Source organism: Pipra filicauda, unplaced genomic scaffold (assembly GCF_003945595.2).
Source record: "Pipra filicauda isolate LSUMZ 115617 unplaced genomic scaffold, ASM394559v2 scaffold339_size799093_pilon, whole genome shotgun sequence".
NCBI classification, from domain to species: domain Eukaryota; kingdom Metazoa; phylum Chordata; class Aves; order Passeriformes; family Pipridae; genus Pipra; species Pipra filicauda.
In genome coordinates this window covers 395273-420195 of record NW_024104464.1, presented here as the reverse complement: position 1 = coordinate 420195, position 24923 = coordinate 395273, and the positions used below count along the sequence as shown (strand labels likewise).

Genomic DNA, 24923 nt, shown 5'->3' with positions numbered 1-24923 from the left:
TTTTCCTGAAAATCTCGGAAGTGTGGATCCAAACTCCCCTGGAGGCTCAGCAGTTTGTAAACGCAGCAAACCCTCTGCCAGACCACACCAGGGGAGGTGACCCTGGGCTTGGTGATGCTGCTGGAGCAACACCAAGCAGCCAAGGGAGCAAAAGGTGACTCGATGGGGACATGGGGCCTCTGATCCAGGCTGAGTTAGAGACACCAGCTCTGTAATCACTGGCAAAAAGGGGATTAAGAAGGGGCTTCGTTGAGGGCTTACACATCTCTGAAGGGAATTGAGCGGATTGATGCCAGGAGGCTCTTTGAGCTCGTGTCAGATTAGAGGCACAAGTGGGCATCAGTTTAAGCCAAGACGCTGCAAAGCAGGACATTAAAGGAATTTAGGTGAATATACATATATTTAAAATATTTTTATGTGTGCTGTGCTCAGTTAATCTAAGTCATTGACTACCCAAGGCAGCAGTCAGAGTAATCAGTGCAAATGACTTTAAAATGAAGCCAAGCTGGTAATTAGGGATAACAAATGTCATGTCAGGAAAGCAGTGACTTGGTTCAGCAGCGCTGGAGCTTTGCAAAGGTTGCCTGGACCCCGTGTCCACCCAAGGAGTGAGAAGGAAGAGCAGGAGAAGCTGATGATGCAGAGCATGTCAGGCCATGCTATTAGTGCCCTACCCAGCTCTGGGTGGGTTAATTCATGGGGTTGGTGCTCTCTGAGCACCTTTTTTGGGCTGGTTTCAGGGGGCTAGAGGACCTTTACTTGGAGAGGAAGCAGAAGGCTGAAGAGTTCAGCCAAGGAGTAGCTGAGCATGTTGACCAAAACCCCAAGATGACTTTTAGCTCACCATCAGTAGGCTTCAGAGTTACCACCTATTGGTGGGAACGCATGATAAGACATCTGACATTCGGCTTAGCCCCGAATCTCCTCTGCCTGTGCTGTAATTCAGAGCCAACACAGACCTTTTCTGAAGGGAGGGATGATTTCTGCATGTTTGTGAAGTGCCCAGCAGGGCCCCGATTCCAGCCCTTATCTCCGGGGCTCGCTGCAACAGTAACAACATCTGAGAGCCTCGCCTTCTGCAATGGCTGCTTTTACAAAGTCTCTTCTAAAGTCCAGTTTGAATTTTATTTTTTTTATTTTTTTTTTTTTTTAGAAGTTGCTCTGTGCATGAATTGAAGGCAGGCACAGCCCACAGCCAGCAGCCCCCTGGAAAGTGTCACCTTCACGGTGACGCCGAGCGTGGCGCTGACAACATCGGCTGTCGGGGTGAGGCGCTGGCAGATGGCACCGTCCACCGGGACAGAGAGAATGGGAGTGAGAAATGCTGCAAAGAAACGGCCAGAATAACCCCCAGTCCACCCAGGAACGTGTGTCTGCTGGGAGGAAGGGGAATGGCAGCGCTGCCGGAGGAGGAGGAGGGTGTAACAGGCTGCCTTGGGCCCTCCCAGCTGGTGTTTGCCTAATCCATGGATCCAGAGAGTGACAGGACAAGGGGAGGGGGGTTTATGTGGAGAGAGGGCACAGTTAGATGGGACACTGGGGAGAAATCCTTCCCTGGGAGAGTGATGACATCCTGGCCCAGGTTGCCCAGAGAAGCTGTGGCTGCCCCAGCCCTGGAAGTGTCCAAGGCCAGGTTGGAGGGGGCTTGGGGCAACCTGGGACAGTGGAAGGTGTCCCTGCCCATGGCAGGGGGTGGGACTGGATGGGTTTTAAGGTCCCTTCCAACCCAAACCATTCTGTGATTCCATGATCCTAATCCCAACCAACTTCCCAACAAAAACAAAGCTAGAAGTAGCCCGGGAATGTCTTTTCTTCCTCTCCTTTCTCTTTCCCCCTTCCATGCTCATTTCTTTCCGTGTCTCCAGCAAACATCTAATGAAGGGAAAGCATTTCTCCTGGGCAGAGTGGAATGTATGAGGCTGTTGGCCTTCATCTTATTACTGTTAATGGAAACCCATAGAGATAAATCCTCCTGGCTCGTGATGGAAGCTTACCTTTAAATATTGGCCATACAGGGTGAAATATGGGAATGCTGAGTCCCAGGGAAGGGGAGGCACACACGTCACCTGCTGCAAACCACAGGGCTCAGTGTGCTCCTGTGGGGATTTTAGGAGTGAGATGCAGAGATGGCAGCTCTGGGCTTGCACTTTGTAGAGGTGGGGGTTCAGTGGCTGCTTTTGTGGATAACGAGGGTTTGGGCACCCCTTGGTTTGGCCCTGCAGCCACGTGGGGTTGGTGGCCCCATGGGGGGTGTCCTGGGGCTCCTTCACAGGATTTTCAGGCCCCCCTGTGCTGGGTCAAAGGGGACAGTGGGGCAGGTGGAGCCACAGCCTCACCCTCCCCACACCTCTGAGGGGCTGAAATGGTCACCCAGAGAAGTTGGGAATCCCCATCCCTGGAAGTGTCCAAGGCCAGGTTGGACGGGGCTTGGAGCAACCCAGGCAAGTGGAGGGTGTCCCTGCCCATGGCAGGGGGTGGAATGAAATGAGCTTTAAGGCCCCTTCCAACCCAAACCAGTCTGGGATTTCTGATCCCTCCCTGATGGCCATTTCCTCTCTGGACAGCAAAGAGAAAGGAGGAGCTGTTTCCCAGGTCTGTCAGAGCTAGTCCTGTTAGTATTTAATTTTTTTTCCCCAACAAGCCTTGAACTCCCTGGCTAATTAAATAGCAAGTGGCTATTAAGCTGATGCCTAGGACTAAGGTTTAATAAGGCAGTAACAGGCACTGTGTATTTGCACGTGTGTACCCAGCCTGAGGTGGGAAACCTCAACCCAGGTGCTCTTTAAATAGTCAATAGTTATTTATTAAACATGGGGCAGCTATCCAGCTAAAGTTAAATTAAAGGCCTGGCCGAGAGATGAGCTTGGATTTAAAGTATTAAAGGGTTAGCAGCCTAGCCCAGCATGCACTGGAATCCTAAACCTGGCTCCCTAAAACTGGAATAGCAGAAGGAAGCAACACGCTGCCATTTAATCTGTGCGAGGTCCCTGTTTGCTCTGCAAATACCAGTGAAGGTTAATGTTTTTAAAAGTTTGGAGCTGGCTCCTTTCCCTCTGATGGCAGTTTGGGTGTGGAAAAGTCCAAGGGAGAGCTGTCCTGGTGGTGCTGTTTCCCACTGGAGCCCTCCAGCTCCTCTGGCTTCCTCAGCGTGGAGGTTATGGAAGAATCATGGAATCCCGGAATGGTTTGGGTTGGAAAGAACCTTAAACATCATCCAGTTCCACCCCCCTACCATGGGCAGGGACACCTCCCACTAGCCCAGGTTGCTCCAAGCCCCGTCCAATCTGGCCTTGGACACTTCCAGGGATGGGGCAGCCACAGCTTCTCTGGGCAACCTGTGCCAGGGCCTCCCCACCCTCCCAGGGAAGAATTTATTCCTAAAGAGAACCCTCATTTCTCTATAGGCTTCACCAAAAAGGTGATGCTCAATCATCTACAGAAGTGGGAATATAAAATACCCCAGTTAGGGTAGAAAATTGTATCCATGGGTGGATGGCACCTGCTCAGAGTATGGTATTAAATTATTAAGTCTCAGCATAATTTTCCCGTTTTCCTATTCCTTTCCTTCCCTTTCCAGCCAAGGAATGCTCACTTATTTTTAATTCCATCTTTCTCCAGAGGGGGATGGGATGGCTCTGTCCTGCTCACACTTGAACCAGATGCTTTCTGACATGTGGGGACTTGCAGACCTCCCCCTGCAGAGCCACTTTTCCTCGGGGTTTGTCTTCCCTGCTCAGGCAGCTGGCAGGGAGCTGTTCCCAGTGAGTCAGCTGGGCATGGGAGCACCTCCCTGTGTGTCAAGAACTTTGCTACAGTTGGTTCAGCATTCCTCCAGGAGAAAAGAAAAGGGGGGGAGTGTGGGAGTGTGGAAAAGAGCCTTAACCGCTGCTGTTTATCCCTCTTATTTTCAGTTCATTTTATGCAGCTTCAAACACAGCCGACACTCACCCGGCTCCATTAATGGAAAATAAAGGTCAGGGCTGGAGGCACCGGCGCTGCTGTCCCTGGGTCCCACGTGGCGTGTGGTGTGAGTGCCACAGCTGCAGGGTTTTCAATTTGATTCCCATCTGGGGGAAGAAATTGGGGCTGAATTGGCCCCAAGCGCCAGCTCCCAGCAGCCCGGCCCAGGATGGGGACAGGGCTGGGCAGGAGGGGTCCTGGTCACTCCTCAGTCCAGGCTGGGTGTTTTGCAATGTGTCTCCTTGAAGGAATAATGTGGCTAAACCAAAGAGCCAGTTCCAGCTCATGGGTCTGGTTCAGGGATTTGGGATAACGTTGGGCAAACTGTGCCCCAAAACCTCACTTGCCCCAAAATAAGGCTGTTAACCTTCTCCTTAGGGGGGATTTACTGGTGTTAAGGGCTCAACTAGCAAAAGGTTCTTTGCTGGTGTGCTGGTGGTTTCAAGGCAGGTTCCTCCTCTTCCCCAAAATGTACCAGGAGCTGTGATTGGTGGGAATATTGCCGGTGAGAACTTTGGGCACAGGTTCTGGGACTGAGGCTCCTGGACTCCATCCCTGTGGGAAGCATGTGTGAGAAACATCCTGAGGCTTTGTCCAGGTGATATGTAGGGCTTGAAGCTCTGTTTGGGTGTTTTCCAAGGTGTCCAAGGGGATGAGGCACTCTCCTCCTCCAGGAGTTATCCCACAGTGATGAGTGGGCTCTTGTCCCCTCACACCTTGTGGGTCCTTTGGCGTGTGGATCCCACCTCTTCACACAAAATGAGGGAACCCTGGAGGTACCTCTTAGGATTTGACTTGTTTGGGTTTTTTGTCTGTTTTTTTTCCCCTCTGAAATCTGCTACTGGGCTCTTTGCAGGGCAGCAGGAGATGCTGGAGAAATGGCTCTGTTTTCCCATCAGCTGATCCCAGGGCTGTGTGGTGCCTGGGGCTCTGATGGCCACCTCACCTCGCTGTGCCTCTCACACCTCACTCAGCTCTTTGCTTTGTTGCCTTTGCCGTGTAGAGCTGACCAAAACTACAGATCCTGAATAAGAAAGTCAAAAGCAACAGGCTGGAAGGGGCTGGGTGACAGCAGCTGGAGCAAACCTGGCGGGGAGCAGACCCTTCCAGAGCAGGGATTTGCCCCTCCTGCCTCCCACCAGCGCTGGATAACTTACACAAGGCAGCTGAAAGCTGGGTTTGTATCTTGTCTTTGCCTTTCTTTGTGGCTTTTCCCCCTGGTTTTAGCCCTGTGAGGCAGCTCTTGCCTCTGTCCCTCATGCACAGGGCTCTGTGATGTCTCTATCAGGCAGTGGCTTTGCTGAGCATCCTTCCCCAGCCTGGCACTGCTCCCTCCTTCCCAGCTCTCCCAGCCACCTCCCGGTGTTGCTACATGACAAAGTCCTCCTGCCCCTGCCCTCAGGCTCTGTGCTGCAGCTCCAACCCAGGGATGGAGACAGAGGAGCTTCCTTTCCAGGCTGGATACAAAATCCACGGTGCTTTATTCCTTCCAAGGCACTTGCCCATCGAGGCTTCCCTGTGGTCAGGATGCTCCTGCTTTCTCACTTCTCCCTCTTGCCTTCTCTCCCAGCTTTTCCTTGCACAGGCTGTGATGACTATTCCAAGGATGCTCCAAGGAGCATCTCCAGGACCTCTCCATGGGCAGCGAGCCCTGGGGCAGTGGGAAATGCTCTTTAGGACCAGCAGATCCTCCTGTTTGTATTTCAAAGCACCAGTGGAGTGGGACTGGGATTTTTGCCAGAGTCTTGCTAGAGGGAAAGTTTTCTCTGGCTCAGTTCACACAACGAAGGGTTCTCTTTTTTTTCCCCCTCTGCTTTATTCTGATACCTTTTTAACAGGATCAGCTAAATAAGCACATAGAGTGTACCAGTTCACATGCCCCTGGAGGTGAGGAGCCACTGCAGATTAAAGTATTTTTTGTGATCTCCTAAGCAGCTGTATTTTATATGCTGGCCCTGTTTTGCTGATCCTATTAAAGGGTATCATGAAACACAGCACCTCATGGCTATGTATGTTTGGCTTTCTGTGAGCAGGGGGTTTTGGTCATGTGGTGGGTCCTGTGCCCTGCCTCAGCCTCTGACTATCCCTAAGCATAAGGTCTCTCCTTGAGCTGGAAGGGGATTTCCATTAATTCAGGACCAAATTCCGTAAGGTCCTTTAGGAAAACTCATCCACCCACATCTGGAAGGTCACCCTCTGCTTTTCTGGAGCAGCTGATGGCCTTTTGGGGTGGAGTGAGCTGTGACAGTTCAGGGGTCAGGCTGGAAATTCCTTAATCCCTGTATGGGATGCAGATCCTGTGGGCAAGGGTAGGGGACGTGTCCTCTCCCCTTTACCAACTTCCCCATTTCTTGGTGGTGCAGCTTCATTAAACCCCACCAATCATCCCCAGGTGCATTATTGCTCTTCCCAGCACATGTCCATCCCCTCCCTGTTCCCACTGCAGCCCTTGGCCCGTCAGGGGAGTCAGCACGACCCAGGGATGAGAGCCACGGTTTTCCCTCCTCCCCCTGTTCTTGCAGTGCTGAAAATCCCAACACTGATCCCAATACTCAAAACCAGCCACCCGGCAAAGCCCTGCACCCACACCCCCCTGAGCCACCTGGCAGCTCCAGGGGAGCCTGCCCAGGGCCCCCCTGTGCTAATGAATCAGGACAGTAATTAATGATCATTGCTGTTTGTGGTGAGGACTGTGAGTGCTGTCACTGCTGACTGCACTGACAATTCCCAGGGCTGCTCCCACATGGCTCTGGCCAGTGGGAGAGGAGGAGGAAGAGAAGGAGGAGGAGGAGGAGGAGGAGGAGGAGGAGGAGGAGGAAGAGGAGAAGTGACCATGGTGCTCTGAGCTGGCCAGCCCAAAATTGCCCCTTGGCATCACCTTGCTGAGCACGGGAGCGAGCAGCAGCAGGTCCCTGTGGTGCTCCAACCACCTCACCCTCCTCCTCCTCCTCCTCCTGGTATCAATCAGCCTGTTGGAGCTTCCCCAGATGGGTCTCACTTTCTGTTCCATCTCATTTGACACTTCATCAGCTGAAGACGGCAGAGAGACATGTCAGCTCCTGAGATCCATCCCCGACCTGCCACAGGGCTTGTGCTCCTTGGCAAGAAATGTGATTATTCTGGTTTGAGGTGGAGATTTCTTCAGTGTTATCTTAGGGGAGGAAATCACAGCCCCCATCCATTTCCTTCCCATCTCCCAGCCTGGCAGAGGCTCGGTGCTTATCCTGGCCCCGTGTAGGGGTGACTGTGCTACTTCTTCACCGAGTTAAGCACAAACTGATACTTGCTGTGTGAAAATCCCAGCAGCACAGGCGAACTCATGGCCAAAATAGGGGAAAAGCCCTTTTCTTCCTTTATGGAAGTGCCCTGAGCATGGAGATCTCTCCTGGAAGCTCTAATGCCTGCTTGCTGTGGAGGGAGAGGCTGGGCAGTGGCCAGCTGCCAGCAGGTACAGTTTTACTGCTCCAGGAGCCTCGTACCTTCCCATTCCATCCTTCCAGATTCAGCCAGGAAGATCCTGAGCCATGCCCCAAATTCCCCCAAGATCCAGCTGCTCATCCCTCTCAGCAAGGTCCTCACCTTGTGTTCCAGCCGCTGTCTGGGTGACATGGCTGCTGGGAAGTCCTCATGGCAGAGGGAAGAACCCGCTGCATTTTTCCCTGTTTCCAGGGTTTTCTGTCTGTGTGTCAGTGTCCCATAAACAGTAACAATGATCATTATGTTTTGAAGCTTTTGAAGGGAGAACATGAAATCTAATAGGTAAAAATATGCTTTTCCATGCAAATTCCTTAGGAAATTACCCACAGCCCAGCTTTCAGCGGGTTTTGTGAGGCCCCTTCCCACGGGGCTGTTGCTCCCAGGGGCTCAGCTCTCCCCCACGGAGGTGGGATGCCATCCCTGGGCTCTGCTGCAATCGGCTCAAACCAGGGGAAAGATATCTTTGGAATTGTTGGCAGGTGGAGGAGCTAAAGGAGGTGAGGATTTAAGAGCCTGGATTCCTCCCGTGGCGTACTGGGGCTGTGACTTGTGATAACGCCCCAAGGCAGCGACTGAAATGCACGTCATAAATTAGACCCAAAAATGTGATTACTTTGTCGCTTGGAAGACAAATGCGTGTGCCTGGGGAGTAACAAAGCAGGTTTGATTTGTTGTTGTTTTTACTATGTTTACTATTATTATAACTTATTCCAAATTATTCCAGCCTGAGACAGAGAGGAGACGGCAGCTAGCAAAGCTCCTTGGAGAGGGTGGGTTTGGGGAAGGAGGCAAATCCTAGAAAGCTGAGTGTCGTGGCATGGAATGGTCTTGGTTATCTGGATGCTGGTGGGGGAATTGGGAAGGCCTGGATAAGGTCTGGATAAGGGAGGGTGTTAATTGGAGCTGATGCACATCAGCTGGAGATCCAAACCCAGGAGCACAATCGCTTGGAGGCTGGGGAGGCCCTGGCACAGGTTGCCCAGAGAAGCTGTGGCTGCCCCATCCCTGGAAGTGTCCAAGGCCAGGTTGGATGGGGCTTGGAGCAACCTGGGCTAGTGGAAGGTGTCCCTGCCCATGGCAGAGGGTGGAATGGGGTCATCTTTAAGTTCCCTCCCAGCCCAAACCAGTCTGTGGTTCTGTAATAAAATAAATCAGGGACAGTCGTCACTCCCCTTTTTGGGACAGAAAGCTGAGGCGGAGCATTCTTGGATACTTGCCCACCCTGAGTAACCTTCAGCTGGGAGCTGAGTCCTTGCCTTTGGATCCAGCTTTCTGCTCCATCCCCCCCTCTGAGCAGCATCACCCAGGGATCAACGTGCTCCCGAGACCCTACAAGGCACCCGCCGGGATGACTGACAGAGGATCCGCTCTTGTTTTCTCCCCCGTAGGACAGAAATCTCCAAAGAACGCTCCATCTCCCATCATTCCTGACTGGGGAAAAAAGAAATGGAGCTTCTAATACTCGTCTCCACAGGAATCTCTAATGCTAAAGAGCTTAGAGGGAGCGCTCATGACTTTGAGAAGAGTAAAAGCCTCCCTTGTCCCCTAAGCGGTGTCCGGCTCACTGAGCCAACACGCTCTGATAACGTGGCAGATGGGTATTTCTAGCATTTGTTTTGATGATGAAAGTGTACATTGTGCTCAAAGATGCCCCCAGGACACATTGTTCTCCGGATAAAGGGATGAAAATTAAAACTAAGTTTCCTAGGTCAAAAGGACGCTCATTAAACCGTTCAGGCCTAAGAGGAAAAAGAGGGGGAATAAAAAAAAAAAAAGAGCCAGCTACAAAACCCAGCCCTTTCCTTAAAGGAAAGTGGCTCTGGAGGAGCCGTGTGGGACCAGTTTGTTGTTTGCATGTGTTGGAAGAGCTCTTTTTGGATGATGATCCTGGTGCTGTGCACGTTGTCCCGCGTTAGGGAGTGGCTTTGGGGCCAGAGGGGCAGAAAACCCTGGGGTAACTCTGATTTTAGGGTTGTATCCAGTGAGCTGGGTTGGGATCCAGGGTTGTGCCAGGCAGGACAAGGCAAAGCCATGGGGTTTAATCCAGGGAGAAGACATCAGGATTTGGTTCCCTGCATCAACAAGGCGGTGATGAGCTGATGGTGGGAGAAGAATTGCAGGAATGGGATCACCCACCATCGTGCTACAAGGTGTGTGTGGCTCTGTGCTTGGAAAAAAGGAAAAAAAGGCAGAAACTGGAGGAAAATGCAGATTTCCTGTCGGTCTGGGTCCAAGCAGGGGCTGCTGGGCTTTGCCCTCTGCTTTCCAACCCTCTGCCTGTTGCAGAACAAGCCTGGAGCCCCTAAAGAGCCACATTTCCCTGGGAGAATGGAAAACCACCACGTTGCCGAGCTGGAAACGCCAATCAGTGGGAGGGAGGGGAAGAGAGGAACAGCGTGTGGCCTCTGCAAATTGCAGGAAAAGTGACACAGTTATTCAGAGCCTCTTGGGAAGTGAGGGAGCTTTAGTGCTTACACGGGAAAAGTGGTCTCAGATCCCTTTTATATCCACATTATTGAGCCAGCACGGGCAAATTGTTGCCCGTTTTTGTTGCCCCAGTTTCCCCAGCTGTTCAAAATGGGACTGATTTTTGCCTGCTGCCCTGCAGGGGTGTGAGAGAAGCTTGGGTTGTTCTTGCCACGTGCTTGGGTATCCCTGGAAAAGTGATGCCGTGGGAAGGCAGGGCCCTTTTGGGGCTCACCAGCGGAGTATCAGCCACCCAGCTGTCGTATTTAGGCTCTAAATTGTTGTTATCCCCTTGGAAAATATGCAAATGCCAGTCAGGCCATCCAGCAAATAATCAGGATTTGTTATTCACATTTAATAGATGAATTAATAGAAAAAACATGTTTTGAAAGTGACCTCTCCCCTCCCTCCCTTTTCCCCCAGAAACAGCCCTAAACCAACAGTCCTGTTTATTTGCTGGAGTGTCTCTTGGAGCTGTGTCTCTGTGCCTGCTGCTGCCCTCGTTTGGGACTTGATTTGCCCTCCAGAGATCAGCAAAGAGGATCAAACGACATTTTATCTCTCCCCTTTAGATCAAGGGAGAAGATCAATAGATGAGGGCTTTTGTTGTGTTTTAGGGTGTGGAGCTCTCACTTCTCCTTAAATGTTTCCTGCCTGAAATTAAATTTGGGACTCTCTGCCCAGAGTTAACACCAAATTCCTCCTTTCTCCTCCCCAAACCCCACATCAGAATTATGGATCCCCTCGACAGCAAGAAATATCCCAGGGCCACGGGGTTTTTCATCCTTTTCTCCATCCTCCACCAACCCCCATTTGTATTCTGTCATTAAAGAGGCTCCCTTTGATCTGGAAATTAATTTCCAGATAAACTCAGCAGCAGGCAGTTTGGTGGCACCAGCTGAAATGATGCTGTGGATCAATCCCAAATTCTGGGACATCCCTGAACCCCCCCCCCCCCGCACCAAATGCAACAAATGTTTGTAGGGTTAAACTGGTTTATGGAAAAAAATATATAGATAGGAATGTGAATCTCTATATATTTTTTAAAGTTCTGATTTTTTTCCTCCCATTTTTCCAAGCCTTTCCTTTTGGGGGGTGACAGGGCTTTTCTCCAGGAGCTGCACACCCTCACCTACACAATATTTTCCCACCTCCCAAAGTGAAACCAGTTTTCCTGATGTTCTGGCTGATAGAGAGTCCTGTTGTAATCCCAACTTTCCTTTTGCCTTTGAAGCAAGTCTCTATTCAGGGTGGTTAAGCACAAAAGCTCCAAAAGGCAGATGCTGAGTGCTTGAAAACTGGGAGAGAAAGATAAAACAGGGATAAAATAGGAAAAGACTGTGAGTGTATCTTTTTTTTTTTTAATCCTTTTGTATTTTAAGGGCTCAATTCACCTAATGAGGAATTCCTGGGGGAAAGGGATCCCTTCAGACCAGCAATGTGATGGGAAGAGTGGGAATCACAGAATGGGTTGGGTTGGAAGGGACATTAAAGATCCTTCTGTTCCACCCCTGCCATGGGCAGGGACACCTCCCACTATCCCAGGTTGCTCCAAGCCCCGTCCAACCTGGCCTTGGACACTTCCAGGGATCCAGAGGCAGCCACAGCTTCTCTGGGCAACCTGTGCCAGGGCCTCCCCACCCTCACCAAGGAGAATTTCTTCCCAATATCCCATCTAACCCTGCCCTCTGAAGCCATTCCCCCTTGTCCTGGCACTAAATGCTTTTGTAAACTGTCTCCCCACATGATGTTGAAATATTGAGTTACTGCAGTTTCAGGCAGATTGATAAAAAGTACATCCTCAGAACAGGTACTTAAGTCTAGACTTGCCCAATTAAATTCTTCTTCCCGAGTTTCCAACCAGAGAAAGATGAAAATGAAGTAGAAGGCAAAATTTCAGCGGCCAGTTCCTGGGGGAAAGGGATCCCTTCAGACCAGCGACGTGATGGGAAGATGTGGGAATCACAGAATGCTTTGGATTGGAAGGGAAATTAAAGCTCATCTCATTCCACCCCCTGCCATGGGCAGGGACACCTCCCACGAGCCCAGGTTGCTCCAAGCCCTGTCCAACCTGTCCTTGAGCACTTCCAGGGATGAACATCCACAGTTTCTCTGGATGAGTCCATTCATAAATCTCCTTAATGACCCCTTGTGCCTCAGTGTCCCTTTCTCTGCTGTCCCCTGGGCTCGGGGCTGTCGCTGGGAAGGGTCCCTGGGCCAAGCTCAGCCTTGGGCGATGCTGAGAACCTTAATCCAGCCCTAAAAGGTGCTTAAAAAAATCCTCCCTGCTTGCCTTTAAAGTGGATTTATTCGTAATTCACTCTCCATGTATGTACTATTAAGGATTTGGGCTCTCAGAGGGCGGTTTTATTTTTTTTTTTAAGACGTATTATTTTTTTTTTATTCTTTAAAGGCAGCACGTGAGGGGGAAAGAGCAGCAAAATTCACCTTTAAGGATTTATTATCGTTTCTCTCGAGCAGGTATTTACTGGGGGCATTTCTCTGAGGAAATGACTGTCGATTATAAAGAATAAAATAAAATAATAATAATAAAAAAACCCCTCCAAACCTCTCTCCTGAAGCCAGTAACCTTGTGGAGTGATGGATTGTCGTGCTGAAAGTGGAGTGAGGGAGAAATGGAGACGGAGAGGAAGAAATGTAGATACTGTAACATACTCCAGGGGGTCAGGAAAGGGATATGAATTATTAAGTAAAATTAATAATTGAAATAATTAACAGCTGCAAGAGATTTTTTTTGGCCCATCCTCCACATAATAGAGGAGCAATGTTCAGTATCAACCTGGAGTAACCACCACTAATTTGATGTTAATTAATTCGTTGGCTCAGCATTCCAAGCATTTATGGGTGTTTTCTCTCCTTATAAATATATTAATAAGTTTTAAGTCATTCTACAAAAGTAATTTCGAAAATAACAATAATAATAATAAAAAAAAGTCCTGGCAAATGCAAGTCATTTATTTTTGATCAGTAATTAAAATGGCTTTCCCCCTCCCCCCCATCCATGTACATCAGAGGAAAATGGCTTTGTTCTGAGGAGCTTCTAATTCCTATTCTTCTTCCTCTGATAGGAATCAATAGTATTTGCTGTTTGGGGCCAGATTTATGGATTATTTTTCATTGTGGGCTTTTGGAGTTTGTTGCTGGGCCTCCTGAAGGCAAGAGGTTTTCCTTCCCCCAACCCCATCGCTCTGAACCCCTTGGATAATTCAGGAGAGACTGGACAAGGCTCTAAAGGACAGAGCTAATGATGCATTTGGGGCAGAGAAATTTGGGGAGCTGGGGAAAAGGGTGATGGCTGTGGTTGGGAGGAGCTGAACCCCTCTGGAAGCCCTTCCTGGAGGCAGATCCATCTAGAGATAAATCCAGAGGCAGATCAATGGGGGGCAGTGGGTTTATTGCAATCCCAAATGCTCCCCAACAGGATTGGAGGTGCAGGATGCAGAGGGATGCAGGGCTGCTCCAAGGAACACGTCTCTGGGACTGCTCTGCTGACCCTCAGCTGTATCTGTGGGGTGGAAAGGCCCCCAGCTGTCCCTGGTTTGGACAGTGAAGGTGTCTGACACCTGTCCTGGGTTGTGCTCCCTTTTCTCACCTGCATTTCACAGCCCTTTGGTGGTGTCATCCTTCTTCCCTGATGGCTCAGGAAAGGGCTGGTCTGGATGAAGTCCTTGGGGGTTTCCAAGGGCTGACAGCCCCAGATTGAATCCCAAGCCACACTGCTGGAAACAAATTCCCTTTCAGAGCTGAGGTGGCAGAGCCAGGACCCTCCGTGCTGTGCTTTGCTTTCCACCCGGGGAAGCTGAGCCACACAATGCACAGGAGAGCAGGGCTTGGGGCTCCAGGCACTGTCATTTCATCTCTGCATTGGGATCTGGGGCTCAGTGGGGTGGGATTCTCAGTGTTTGGGATGCTCAGTGTTCAGGGTGCTTGGCATTTGGGATGCTTGGTGTTTGGGATGCTTGGTGTTTGGGATGCAAAGCATTTGGGATTCTCAACATGTGGGGTGCTCCATGTTCAGCCTGCTCCGTGTTTGGGATGCTCAGTGTTTGGGATGCTCCATGTTCAGGTTGCTCGGTGTTTGGGATGCTTGGAGTTTGGGATGCTTGATGTTCAGGATGCTCAGCATTCAGGATGGTCTGTGTTCAGGTGTTTGGGTTGCTTGGCATTTGGGATGCTTGGCATTTGGGATGTTCAGCACTCGGGATCCTCAGCATTTCAGCTGCTTGGTGTTTGGGATGCTTGTTGTTTGGGATGCGTGGTGTTTGGGATGACAGTGCTTGGAATGGTTGGAGTTTGGGATGCTCAGCATATGGGATGCTCAGTGTTTGGGATGCTGGGCATTTGGGATGTTTAGCATTTGGGCTGCTTGGTGTTTGGGATGCTCCTCATTCAGGATGCTCCATGTTAAGGCTTCTCAGCATTTGGGATTCTCAGCATTCAGGATGTTCAGTGTTTGGGATGCTCAGTGTTTGGGATACTTGCCACTGGGGAAGGTCAGTGTTTGGGATGCTTTGTATTCAGGATGCTGAGTGTTTGGGATGCTCTGTGTTTGGAATGCTCAGCATTCGGGACACTCAGTGTTTGGGATGTCTGGCACTGGGGAAGCTCAGTGTTTGGGATGCTCTGTGTTTGGGATGCTCTGTGTTTGGGATGCTCAGCATTTGGGATGCTTGGCACTGGGGAAGCTCAGTGTTTGGGATGCATTGTATTCAGGATGCTCAGTGTTTGGGATGCATTGTATTTAGGATGCTCAGTTTTTGGGATGCTCAGTGTTTGGGATGCTCAGTGTTTGGGATGCTCAGTGTTTGGGATGCTCTGTGTTTGGGATGCTTGGCATTTGGGATGCTCTGTGTTTGGGATGTCTGGCACTGGGGAAGCTCAGTGTTTGGGATGCATTGTATTCAGGATGCTCAGTGTTTGGGATACTGAGTGTTTGGGATGCTGAGTGTTTGGGATGCTCTGTGTTTGGGATGCTCTGTGTTTGGGATGTCTGGCACTGGGGAAGCTCAGTGTTTGGGATGCTTTGTATTCAGGATGCTGAGTGTTTGGGATGCTGAGTGTTTGGGATGCACACTGGCTGTGGCAGCAGATGGAGTCTGCTGGATGGCAAATGGCAGCCGTGTCCTGGGGGAGCAGTGGGATGTTATCTGCAGGCAGCAGCAGCCTCGGCGCGTCCCTTTGCAGAGCTCAGCACAAAACAGCGGAGCAGGGAAGGAACTAATTCCCATCCTCACTGGCAGATGGGAGCGAGACCTATTTCTGGCCTGGCTGCTGGGAGAGGAGGTTGCAGGCAGTTTTGGATATCCAGGCTGCTTTGGAGTTGGGGGGCAGGGGCTGTTTAGGTGCTGAGCTGGAGGGATGGAGGAGGCAGTCTCAGGATAGGGAGCAAAAGGTGGGAAATCTTTTTTTTCCCTCACTCCAAATGCTGTAGGAGCTGTGAGGTGCCTGGCAGCAGGGACTGACTGCCCCGGGGAGTGAAGGAGCATTAAAAGTTGGAAGTGAAAATGATGGAGCTGAGCTCTAGCAGCAGAATTCTGCGCATTTCTCCCACTCAGGGATTTGCCCTATATTTAATTTTTTTCCCTGACTGCTTTAGTGACTCTGTAAACGTTGCAGAGTTTTTGTGTATTTTTTTTTTCCCTTCCTGCCAGATGAAGTGGGTTTGGTTTTTATTGAATCAGTTCCCTCCGAGGATAGAGGTTGTGAGTGGATAAAACCTCTTTCAATCCCATAAAAATGCCGTCAGGGGATTCACTTAAATTTATTTAATCCTGTGCACTTTATCGCGGTCACTTCATCATGGCAGGTAAGTGGATGCTAATGGATCCCTTCTTTTTATGGCCTGCAGCCTCCTGGAATTAGATCCCCCAGCTGCAAATCTCTCGTTTGTGGTTGGCATTTTATCTTCTTCCTTTTATTTGATTAGCAGGAGGGGGGCAGCGAGAGGCAGGACGCCTGTTTTAGGGTATTAAGGCCAGGACAGCTCATTGATTTAATCTCCTCTGACCTTCTGGGCAGCACCAGCCAAAATTTCACCTGGAGGAGACGCTCTGAGGATGCCAGGACATGAAATCCTCCCATCCCGGGGATCTCTCGGCGCGGGGTTGTGTTGATAAAAAACACGCAAAGCTTTTTGCTCTTCTCTGCCTCGGCGGTGAGTCAGAGTTGATGTGGATTTGCCTCTTCTGATGGCCTGATTCACTCTGCTCCAAACCTGACAGGCCCTTTTCATTGAAACGTTGAACTTCATTGTCACTGAACCATTTTCTTTTATGAAGTCGAAGTGTTTGGGTGCTCTGGGGTGAAGGTTGTTGAATTGCCTGCTCCATTAATGCTTTTAAAACGGAGATATTTTTTTCCTGTGCTGTCACAATTCTGCTTCATTTTTTTCTCTTTTTTTTAGTTTTTTTTTTTTTTTTTCCTGTGAACTGGCTTTAGCATTTAGTTTTGGCTGCTAAATCTGAAGGGTTGTCCTGTCTGACCTCCCAATTCCAGCCCGTGTGGTGCTCAGGCTCAAGGATGAGGGTGGTCCAGCCCCACCTGTGATGCTCTTGAATCCTTTCCCACCAGGAAAACATATGTATCCAGGAAATGTGGAGCTTGGATGGATACTCAGACCAATTTAGGCTTTGGGGAACCCAAAGGCTGCAGGGTTTGTGCATTGGGACATCACTTTGTTGTCCCCAAGGGCGGCAGAGGGGACATCTGCAAATCTATCTCAGAGTGCTGAAAGGCTCCTCAGGCAGCCATGGAATGTGTTATAAGGTCTTATCTCTAGGAAAATCTTACCTGAGGGATATAATGGAGAGTTTCCTGATGGCAAAAAGTCCTTTTTACAGCACCAGCCACCAGAATCAGTCCCAATCCCAGAATAATTTGCAGGGGAAAACGCAAAGCCTGGTGCGGGGAAAATCAATCTGGTGGTTGGTGCCATGTGTTTGTTGATTCCCAAAGGGATTTATTGCCTCTTGGAAAGGATCCCCCGTATTCCAGAGCATCCCTCAGCTCACACTCCTCTCCTGGTGTCCCCCAGGCAGGGAAAGGTTGGTGTTGGAGTGTTAATGAAAAAACTAAATAACGCTGGGAACACAAAACCATCGGGTGAAAAAACAGAGGTTTTGAGTTATTAAGGAGCCACTCACTGCGGAGAGAGAGGGGGAAAGGGAGGGGATATTGGTGTTTGGGAAGTCCAATTATTTCTCAACTGCAGACAGTCTTATTAACTTGGGCAGAAAATTAATTACTCTAATTAGAAAAACTCATTGGAGTTTGGTGAGGAGTTAGTGGGGGAGATGACAGGGGTGGGGGGAGTTGGGGAGTCACAACAGCCATGGGAGGGAGGGGGCAGAAGGAAAAACGAGCAGTGGGGGAGCTGCTCTGATTAATGGGAGCAAAGGAAGGGATAGGAGAGAGGAAGGAAGATTTTTTTTAGTCATAATGGTCTAAATTTAGCAATTTGAGTCTTGAAAACACATCAGTACTCCTATATGTGCATACTTGTATGAGTAAAAAATATATATCTATGCACAAACTCATATATATATATATATCTGTGCACAAGCTCATATATATATATATATATATAAAATAAATATAGAATGCAACACAGAGGAGATTTATCAGCGGGTTTCTGTGGGTGGTTGTATTTATTTCTGATGTGCCAGTCCATCAGCATGGGGGGCTGTTGGAAAGTGCGGGGTGGGTGGGTTTTGTTTATCTTCCTGGATTTATGAAGTCCCTAAAACATCTGTTCCATCCTGGTTCCACAGTCCTTTGGCAGCCCGGGGAGAGGCAGGGATGTGGAGCTGCCTGGCTGGGCACGGTTTGGGTGCAGACACGTCGATAGTGCTGATGGAGGGAAGAGGAGCAGGATCCCTCCTGGGAAAGGGTGGGGTGAAGGGAATTCATCCAGGCTTGATGCCTCTGGGGCAAAATGCTGCAGCGTGGGAGGGGAAAATCGGGATTTGGGATTTTTGAAGGGGTCTTACAGGAGTTCAGTAGAAAATCAGCTTTTTACTCCTTCCCTCCTCTGAGCTGTTGGTCACAAAGTGAGTGTATTCAGTCATGCCCCACGTAGGCGAAGACGTGATTCTCAGGCACATGGTGGGATTCTGGGGATGGCTCTGAGCAGATCCAGGAGCCAGGATTTGGACTTAATGATCCTCATAGGTCCCTTTCAACCCAGGATATTCTATGTTTTTATGACCTTCTCGACTCAAGAATGCCAAGGCCAGAGATGGGCAAGGACCGGGGCCTGGTGGTCAGTCTCCTCATCACAAAACCCGGCAGCCAACCTTGGAATGTGGAAAAAGCTCCGAAAACTGAGACAAAGGCCAGACCTGGGTGAAGCTGAGAGCCACCACGTTTGGGATCTTGCTGCCATCTGTGAGCTGCCACTTTTCCAAGCTGAAGTGATGCCCTGCTTCTGTGGACAGGAGGGACTGTGCCTGTGTTTGCAGCTCTACTGCACCCCTGCAAGGACCAGCCTGTGCCCCCCATCCTGGGGAACAAAGGAGGTGCCTGGAGGTGACATTGGGGGATCCTCAGTGGCTGAGCTGATCTCTGGCTGCACAGCCCCAGGTTTTCCCCAGTGCCTTTCCTCGGATGGCTTTGCTGCCTGTTACTGAAATAACCTGTCAAGCTCCTGCTAATAATGAGCCATAAGTCAGATTCTCTCTGGTAGGTTGCCCTGGGTGTCTATCACAGGCTTTAGGGGTGACCCAATTATGGTAATTGGCCAATTGTGCTGCTGGTGTTCAAAAGGAATGGGCAAACAAAGGAGGAGAAATAAAAGCTCCCCGGAAATTAGCAGAAACCCCCGATATAGCTATTTTTCAGACCCCCCTTTTTGGCATGAGGTACCTTTAACATTAACCTCTTCATCTGATACATGCAGAGAACAGTGAAATAAAACCCCAGATGCAGCCGATGGCATCAGTGATGCTCCACTCAGGTGCCACATCGTGTCCTCCATCCCCAGGATTGCTCACAACCCAGACACACAGACATTTGTTCAGCTTCATGCCCGAAACTCTCTATTTAGAGCAGTAGTTTCCCTCCCACTCAGTCATAAGACCTTGATTTCGCGAGAATATCTCAGATTACTCAGAGATGGACTCAAAGGGGGAAGGCAGAGGAGTGATTTCGTTTCCACCCAGCTGTGCGTGACATGTACCTTCAGTTAGTAAGGGCAAGATAAAGGGAATAAAGAACAATTTTAGCCCCATCCTTGCTCCTTTCCACACGCCACCACCCACCTCCTGTTTCCCCACAGGCCGGCCTTGTGCAGAGCCCCGGTGTTATTTCTGCAGAGGAATAACAATAATGCAGGGAGAACACACTGTTACCACTGCTGCGACCTCCTGCCCAGCCTGCTCCGCTGAAACGCTGCTGGAATTGCAACTTGGCACCGAGCTTTGTAGTGAAGGATTGCTCCTGGCTAATCTATAATTTACAAAACACGCTCAGATTCATTTTTTATGGGCTGTTTTGATATGATGCCATTTAAAAAGCGGAAAGAAACAACGCACCTTTATTTAAAGGTTGCTCCCGGTTCTTCTCGCTCTTTTTTCCCTCCCCCCCCCGTTCTTTTGGGAGGGCACGTTATTTTTCCCACCGTGGAAAGGGAATTTCTTCCTCCTGCAGCTTTCTGGACGACTCTCTGCAGTACTTTGTGTCACAACCTGCACCTCCAGCATCCGAGGTGGTTGTGCTCACAACCCTCTGCCTATTCCTGTTGGCTTTTCCCCCCCCTCTCCTGGCTTGGGACACGTGCTTAGAAGCAGGAAAATGATGTATTTATTGCACCCTCTGTTTTTGCTCAGGAAGGCTGGGCAGGGAGGGAGAGGGTGTTGCTTGGATTTCCCACCTCTATCATCATCCAGTACCTCCTGCAGCCTCTTAGGTCTGGAGAACTGAGACAGGGATGTAAAATTCCTCATATACCGAGAGGAAGAGAGTTTCTGCTGGCAGTGGGGTGGCTCAGCACTAAGGATGGAGCCTTTTTGGGGGGCCCAAGGCTTGTTCCTCACATGGCAGTGCTCCTCCCAGGTGTTTTACTGCCTGCAGGCTGCTCTCCTCCTCCCTATGCTGTTTTATGGTGCCCCTTTCTGACTAATGCAAATCCCATCCGGCGTATATTAGTGGGAAGGGCATCATTAGAAGGAAGAGCAGCACCGTGAAAAGCCAGCCATGAATCTTCTCGGGCTCACAGGGCTCTGTGAGTAGCACAGGAGGGATTAAATATGTTCAGCTTGGCAATCCAAAGGGAAAGGAAGAGGTTTCTCAGCAGACCTCGGCGGCGGCGTGTCCGTGGGGGGATGAGGGAGCCGTAATTAACCTCCTCCCTGATGGACACTGAGCTTCTCTGCAATCCCCCACGAGTTGCCCAGTGTGGGAAGCAGTGTCTTGAGCAGGAAAAGCTTCACATCTGTTGATGAATAGAGGCCATGATCTTCAACAAGCAGGAATTTGGATGCAGGGAGCACCACCAGACCTCGTGTTCATTTATATCCATGTGAGGGCCAGAGCTGGGGGTGTTCTATGCCTCCCTTCATCCATGCAAATGGAATGCCAGCCTGCTGGTGAGGAGATCTCTGCTCCTCCAGAGATGGATGGGAAGTAGCTTCACTCTCCTGACATTTCCATGCAGTCCCAAAGGTGTCCAGCTGCTATTTTAGTGAAACCTTGAGTACAGAGGGGCACAAACCACTTCCTGTGCCCCCCAAATTGTCTGGGTGGATGATCCATCTGGTGGTGTGACAGTGACAGGACCCAAGGGAATGGCTGGAGCTGTGTCAGGGCAGGCTCAGGTTGGATCTCAGCAAAAGGTTCTTCCCCCAGAGGCTGGTTGGGCACTGCCCAGGCTCCCCAGGGCAGTGGGCACAGCCCCAAGGCTGCCAGAGCTCCAGGAGGGTTTGGATGATCCTCTGGGGCACAGGGGGTGACTCTTGGGGATGGGCCTGTGCAGGGCTGAGGGTTGGACTGGATGATCCTTGTGGGTCCCTTCAACTCAGCATATTCTGGGGTTCTGGGGTTCTGTGGGCTGCTGGCAGATGTGTGATGGGGACACAAACACAGATCCCATGCACAGCTGGCCAATGGCAACTTGGTCACCTACGGTGGGACAGATGGGTGCAGCAGAGTGTTGGTGCTAAAAGATGATTGAGGTGCCCCAAGCCCCTTGAGGAAGGGGGGCTATGGAGTGGGAAGGTGATCTTGGGTATGTCTGGAAGGAAAGATGGAGTGTGGGCCTTTGGAGGGAGTCCAGAGAGGGTCCCGAGGAAGATTCAAGGGCTGGAGCCCCTCTGCTCTGGAGCCAGGCTGGGAGAGCTGGGGGGGTTCACCTGGAGAAGAGAAGGCTCCAGGGAGAGCTGAGAGCCCCTTCCAGGGCCTAAAGGGGCTCCAGGAGAGCTGGAGAGGGACTGGGGACAAGGGATGGAGGGACAGGACACAGGGAATGGCTTCCCACTGCCAGAGGGCAGGGTTAGATGGGATACTGGGGACAAATTGTTCCCTGTGAGAGTGGTGAGGCCCTGGCACAGGTTGCCCAGAGAAGCTGTGGTTGCCCCATCCTTGTGTCCAAGGCCAGGTTGGACAGGGCTTGGAGCAGCCTGGGACAGTGGAAGGTGGAATGAGTGAAAGGGAGGTGGAACAAGATGAGCTTTCAGGTCCCTTCCAACCCAGACCATTCTGGGATTCTATGACACACAGCTCATGGGGGTGGCAGGATGGGGCTGCTGGGGGTGGTGGGTGGCAGGATGGGGCTGTTGGGGGTGGTGGGTGGCAGGATGGGGATGCCGTGACGTCAGTCCCTGGGTTAAGAGGCATCAAACTCCAAGAGATGCCTGAGGAGGAGTAAAACAGGCTCTGGGGAGGAGCACGTGGGTGAGGAGCATTGAACAGAACCAAACTGATAATGAATGCTGCTGTTCCAGCACCTGTCACAACTGCTCAGGAGTTTAATACTGTGCAATTTCAGATGAGAGAAACATCTTTTAGTGATGATTGCTGCTGCTTTTCTTTATAGGGGAAAAATATTCCATGCTCTCAGTGCTTCTATTTATCCTTTTTTTATCCCTTTTGTAAAGGTGGGGAAACTGAGGCAGCACATTGCACAGCCAGGTCTGGGGTGGAGTGCTGTGGCATCACTCCATCTCCTACCCCATGCTCCTGGAAATCCTTGGGAAAGAGCTGTGCATTATTCTTTGTAGAAGTCCACGTAGCCCCAACTTGCTGCACAGTTAATATTTAGGTCAGCGGAATGTAATTCCTTTTAAAATCATAATATTATCATTGTAATTGCAAATGTTTTCATTAGGCACCAGCACCTGGGAGCCTGGCACAGGCCTGCAAAGGGGGTTTGTTTCTTGCTCGGGTGTCCTGGCTCCAAAGCAATAGCAAGGAATGCTTTGCCCTTCTTTATACCCCACCTCCCACCCCCAAGTGAGCAGCTGATACAGGGATTTGCATCCAAGAAGGGACGGGGAGAGACACGAGAGGTGCTGCCAGGCTGTCAGTTGAGTGTCGCCTTTTCCAGTTCCCCAGCAGGGAGAATTAGCTTTCCTTAAGTGAGTTATTGTGTCTCCAAGTCAAGGCTCTGCTTCCCGAGAATAAAACAAAACTCTCCGGGGATCGGCTCTTAATGCCACCTGCCTGGAAGTCCTGATAGGGGACTTACTGCTGGAATGAATATTCATCAGCTATGATCCTGCTCCCCACCTCGGCAGGGATTACAGCCCTTTCCAGGAGGGATGGCACGGGGATGGTTTGCTTTGGGATGGGGGCAGAGGAGGGGCTGTCTGTCCCCAGATATCCCAAGGCTCAGGTGCAGCAAGCTGGAGTCCTGATTGCCCACATGCTGACATAGGTTGGGATAAGGCAGAAAAAGTGATGCTGCCTTCCCCATGCACCTCCTTCTTTCTAGCCTAAAGATCCAGGACTTTTAGACCCCAGGGAGATAATTCCATGCTGGCACTCACCCATCTGTCTGTCTGCAATGCCCCCGTGAGCATCCTGGATTTGCAGCACCTTCACACCAGCCCTGGATATCCTGGGGTATTTCCTGTGCAGGATTTTATCCTCTGCCTGGAAATACTTGGGAGAAAACTGCAGGAATCAGGTCCTGGAGAGCAGAGCTCCTTTGCAGCTCAGCTGTCCCGAGCTGGGCTGGAGGAAGCTCTGCCAATCCCTGCGGCAACTCGCAGGAGATGGCTGGACTTCGTTATGCCTTGATTAAATAACATTTTTGTTTTTCCAGCAGTTAATCCATCCAATTCCCCTGGCCTGTTGCTGCTCAGCGATATCCACCTGGGATAACTGGGATGGTGCCGGGATGAGGGACATCTCCCACCGCCTCCCGCGCTCCGCAGGATTTTGAGCACGATTTTCCCTTGTCGTTTCCTTGCCAAAATCACAACCTGTGCAAACTCTGCCCTGATCAAATCTATCAAGCCCCAATTTCGGAGCCCGGCTGCCGTGTGTTGATCAGGGAAATGGACTCGAAATTGGCCCCTTTAACGGGAACACGGCTCCCACAGAAGTGTTGGAATTAATGGCAGTGCCCTGCTGCGAGCTGGCAAGTTGGGCATTTGATTCCAGCGACAGCAAATTGCCATAATTTCTCCTCCACGCTCCTCTCAAGTGACAGTAAACCTCTCTCATTTTTTTTTTCCCCCTTATTTATTTATTTTGGGAGAAGGGGATGCTACGTGGGCGCTTTTCCCCACCCAAAGGGTTGCCTTGTTTTCATGGCAACCCCTGCTTAGCAGCAGACCTTTTGTGCAGCGAAAAAGGGAGGGAGAAGGGAGGTCTGGAGGAAGAAAAGGATGGCTGGGAGGGAGAAAAGGCTGGAAATTAGATCCTAAGGGCTGGTTTCCTAACTGGGGCTGCTGGTGTGTGGATATTCTTCCCTGGTATAATCAAACTGGGAGAAGCAAGGGGTAGCCTGCTGTCCCAGTACTGGGTTGGACTTCCAAGGAGCACTGGGGTCCTCAGGGTGCCACTCCCATGGAGCATTCCCCTCCTGGTCCATCAGAGCCATCCTGCAGGACATCAGGAATGACTTCTCCTGGCAGAGCCTCCTGTCCCACAGCAAGCAGGCATCACCTTGGGCGACCTCCTGGGCAAACAACTCTCTGGCAACACATCTTTGCCAGGGGAGGTCGGCTTCTTAATTTAGATGCTGGAATACAAGTGTGTAAATACCCCAGCCCCGATGCTGTGGGGCTGAGCTGTTTACTTTCTCCCTGCCTGAAGGTCACCCTCATCCCCTGGGTGCTCCGTTGGATTTGGGGCTCTTATTTTCCCTCCTTTCCCGCCGGCAAAGTTTACCCAGGGAGACTCAAATACCAAAGGTCCAGGGGCTTTGCTCCTGGTTGTAAAACAGGGAAAACAGTGAAATGGAGGGAGGGCTGCAAGGATTGATTGTGTGGATGTTTGTGGAGCATTTAACACTGTCGTGGGAAACCCCAGAGAAGGAGGTGGATAACTTTGTCTTTGGAGCAGGTTTGAGCAATGAGGACCCCCCTCTTGGGGTGGGGATGTCCCAAGAGCTGGAATCAATGCCTGACCTAATATTTGACCACTTGACTCCTCAACCCCTGTGCTGGTTGCTCAGCACATCTGGGGGTTTCTCCAGGATGAGCTGAAATCCCTGGGCACGGGATGTGCCTTTGGGTGTTGAACACCAGCAGTGCCAGAGGATGGAGAGGATCCCACATCTCCTGGCGTGGTGGCAGAGGAACTGCTGGTTTTTTTCCAGGACCCATCTAAAACCCAAACAAGAAAAGTGAGTTTCTTTCTCCACCTTTTTTTACAATTATTTATCTCGCTGTTGTTTTCCTTGGGCTCAGCGTGGAGCGGGATGACTTATATCTGCTCGAGTTAGGAGCCTTTTGTTTTTATCCAGACCTGGCCCTAAGTCACCCAGCTCTCCTCAACGGAGCTGTAAATTTTCTGAGGCAGCCTGGCAGCCAGTGAACGGGGTGAAGACACTGGGA

General features: G+C 50.6%; 1 protein-coding gene across 2 annotated transcripts in view; it reads left to right on the top strand.

Moving 5' to 3' along the window:
• The window catches only part of LOC113982492 (protein CEPU-1), a 353018-nt gene that overhangs the window by 135323 nt on the left and 192772 nt on the right, over positions 1-24923 (top strand). The window contains exon 1 of one of the 2 annotated variants that reach the window (XM_027710760.2): positions 15709-15730. The exons of the other annotated variant lie outside the window; for it this stretch is intronic. Coding sequence (XP_027566561.1) covers positions 15724-15730 — 7 coding nt within the window. The 5' untranslated portion in view covers positions 15709-15723. Of the gene's footprint in view, positions 1-15708; positions 15731-24923 lie in introns of those variants that run through there. 2 annotated transcript variants of the gene reach the window in all.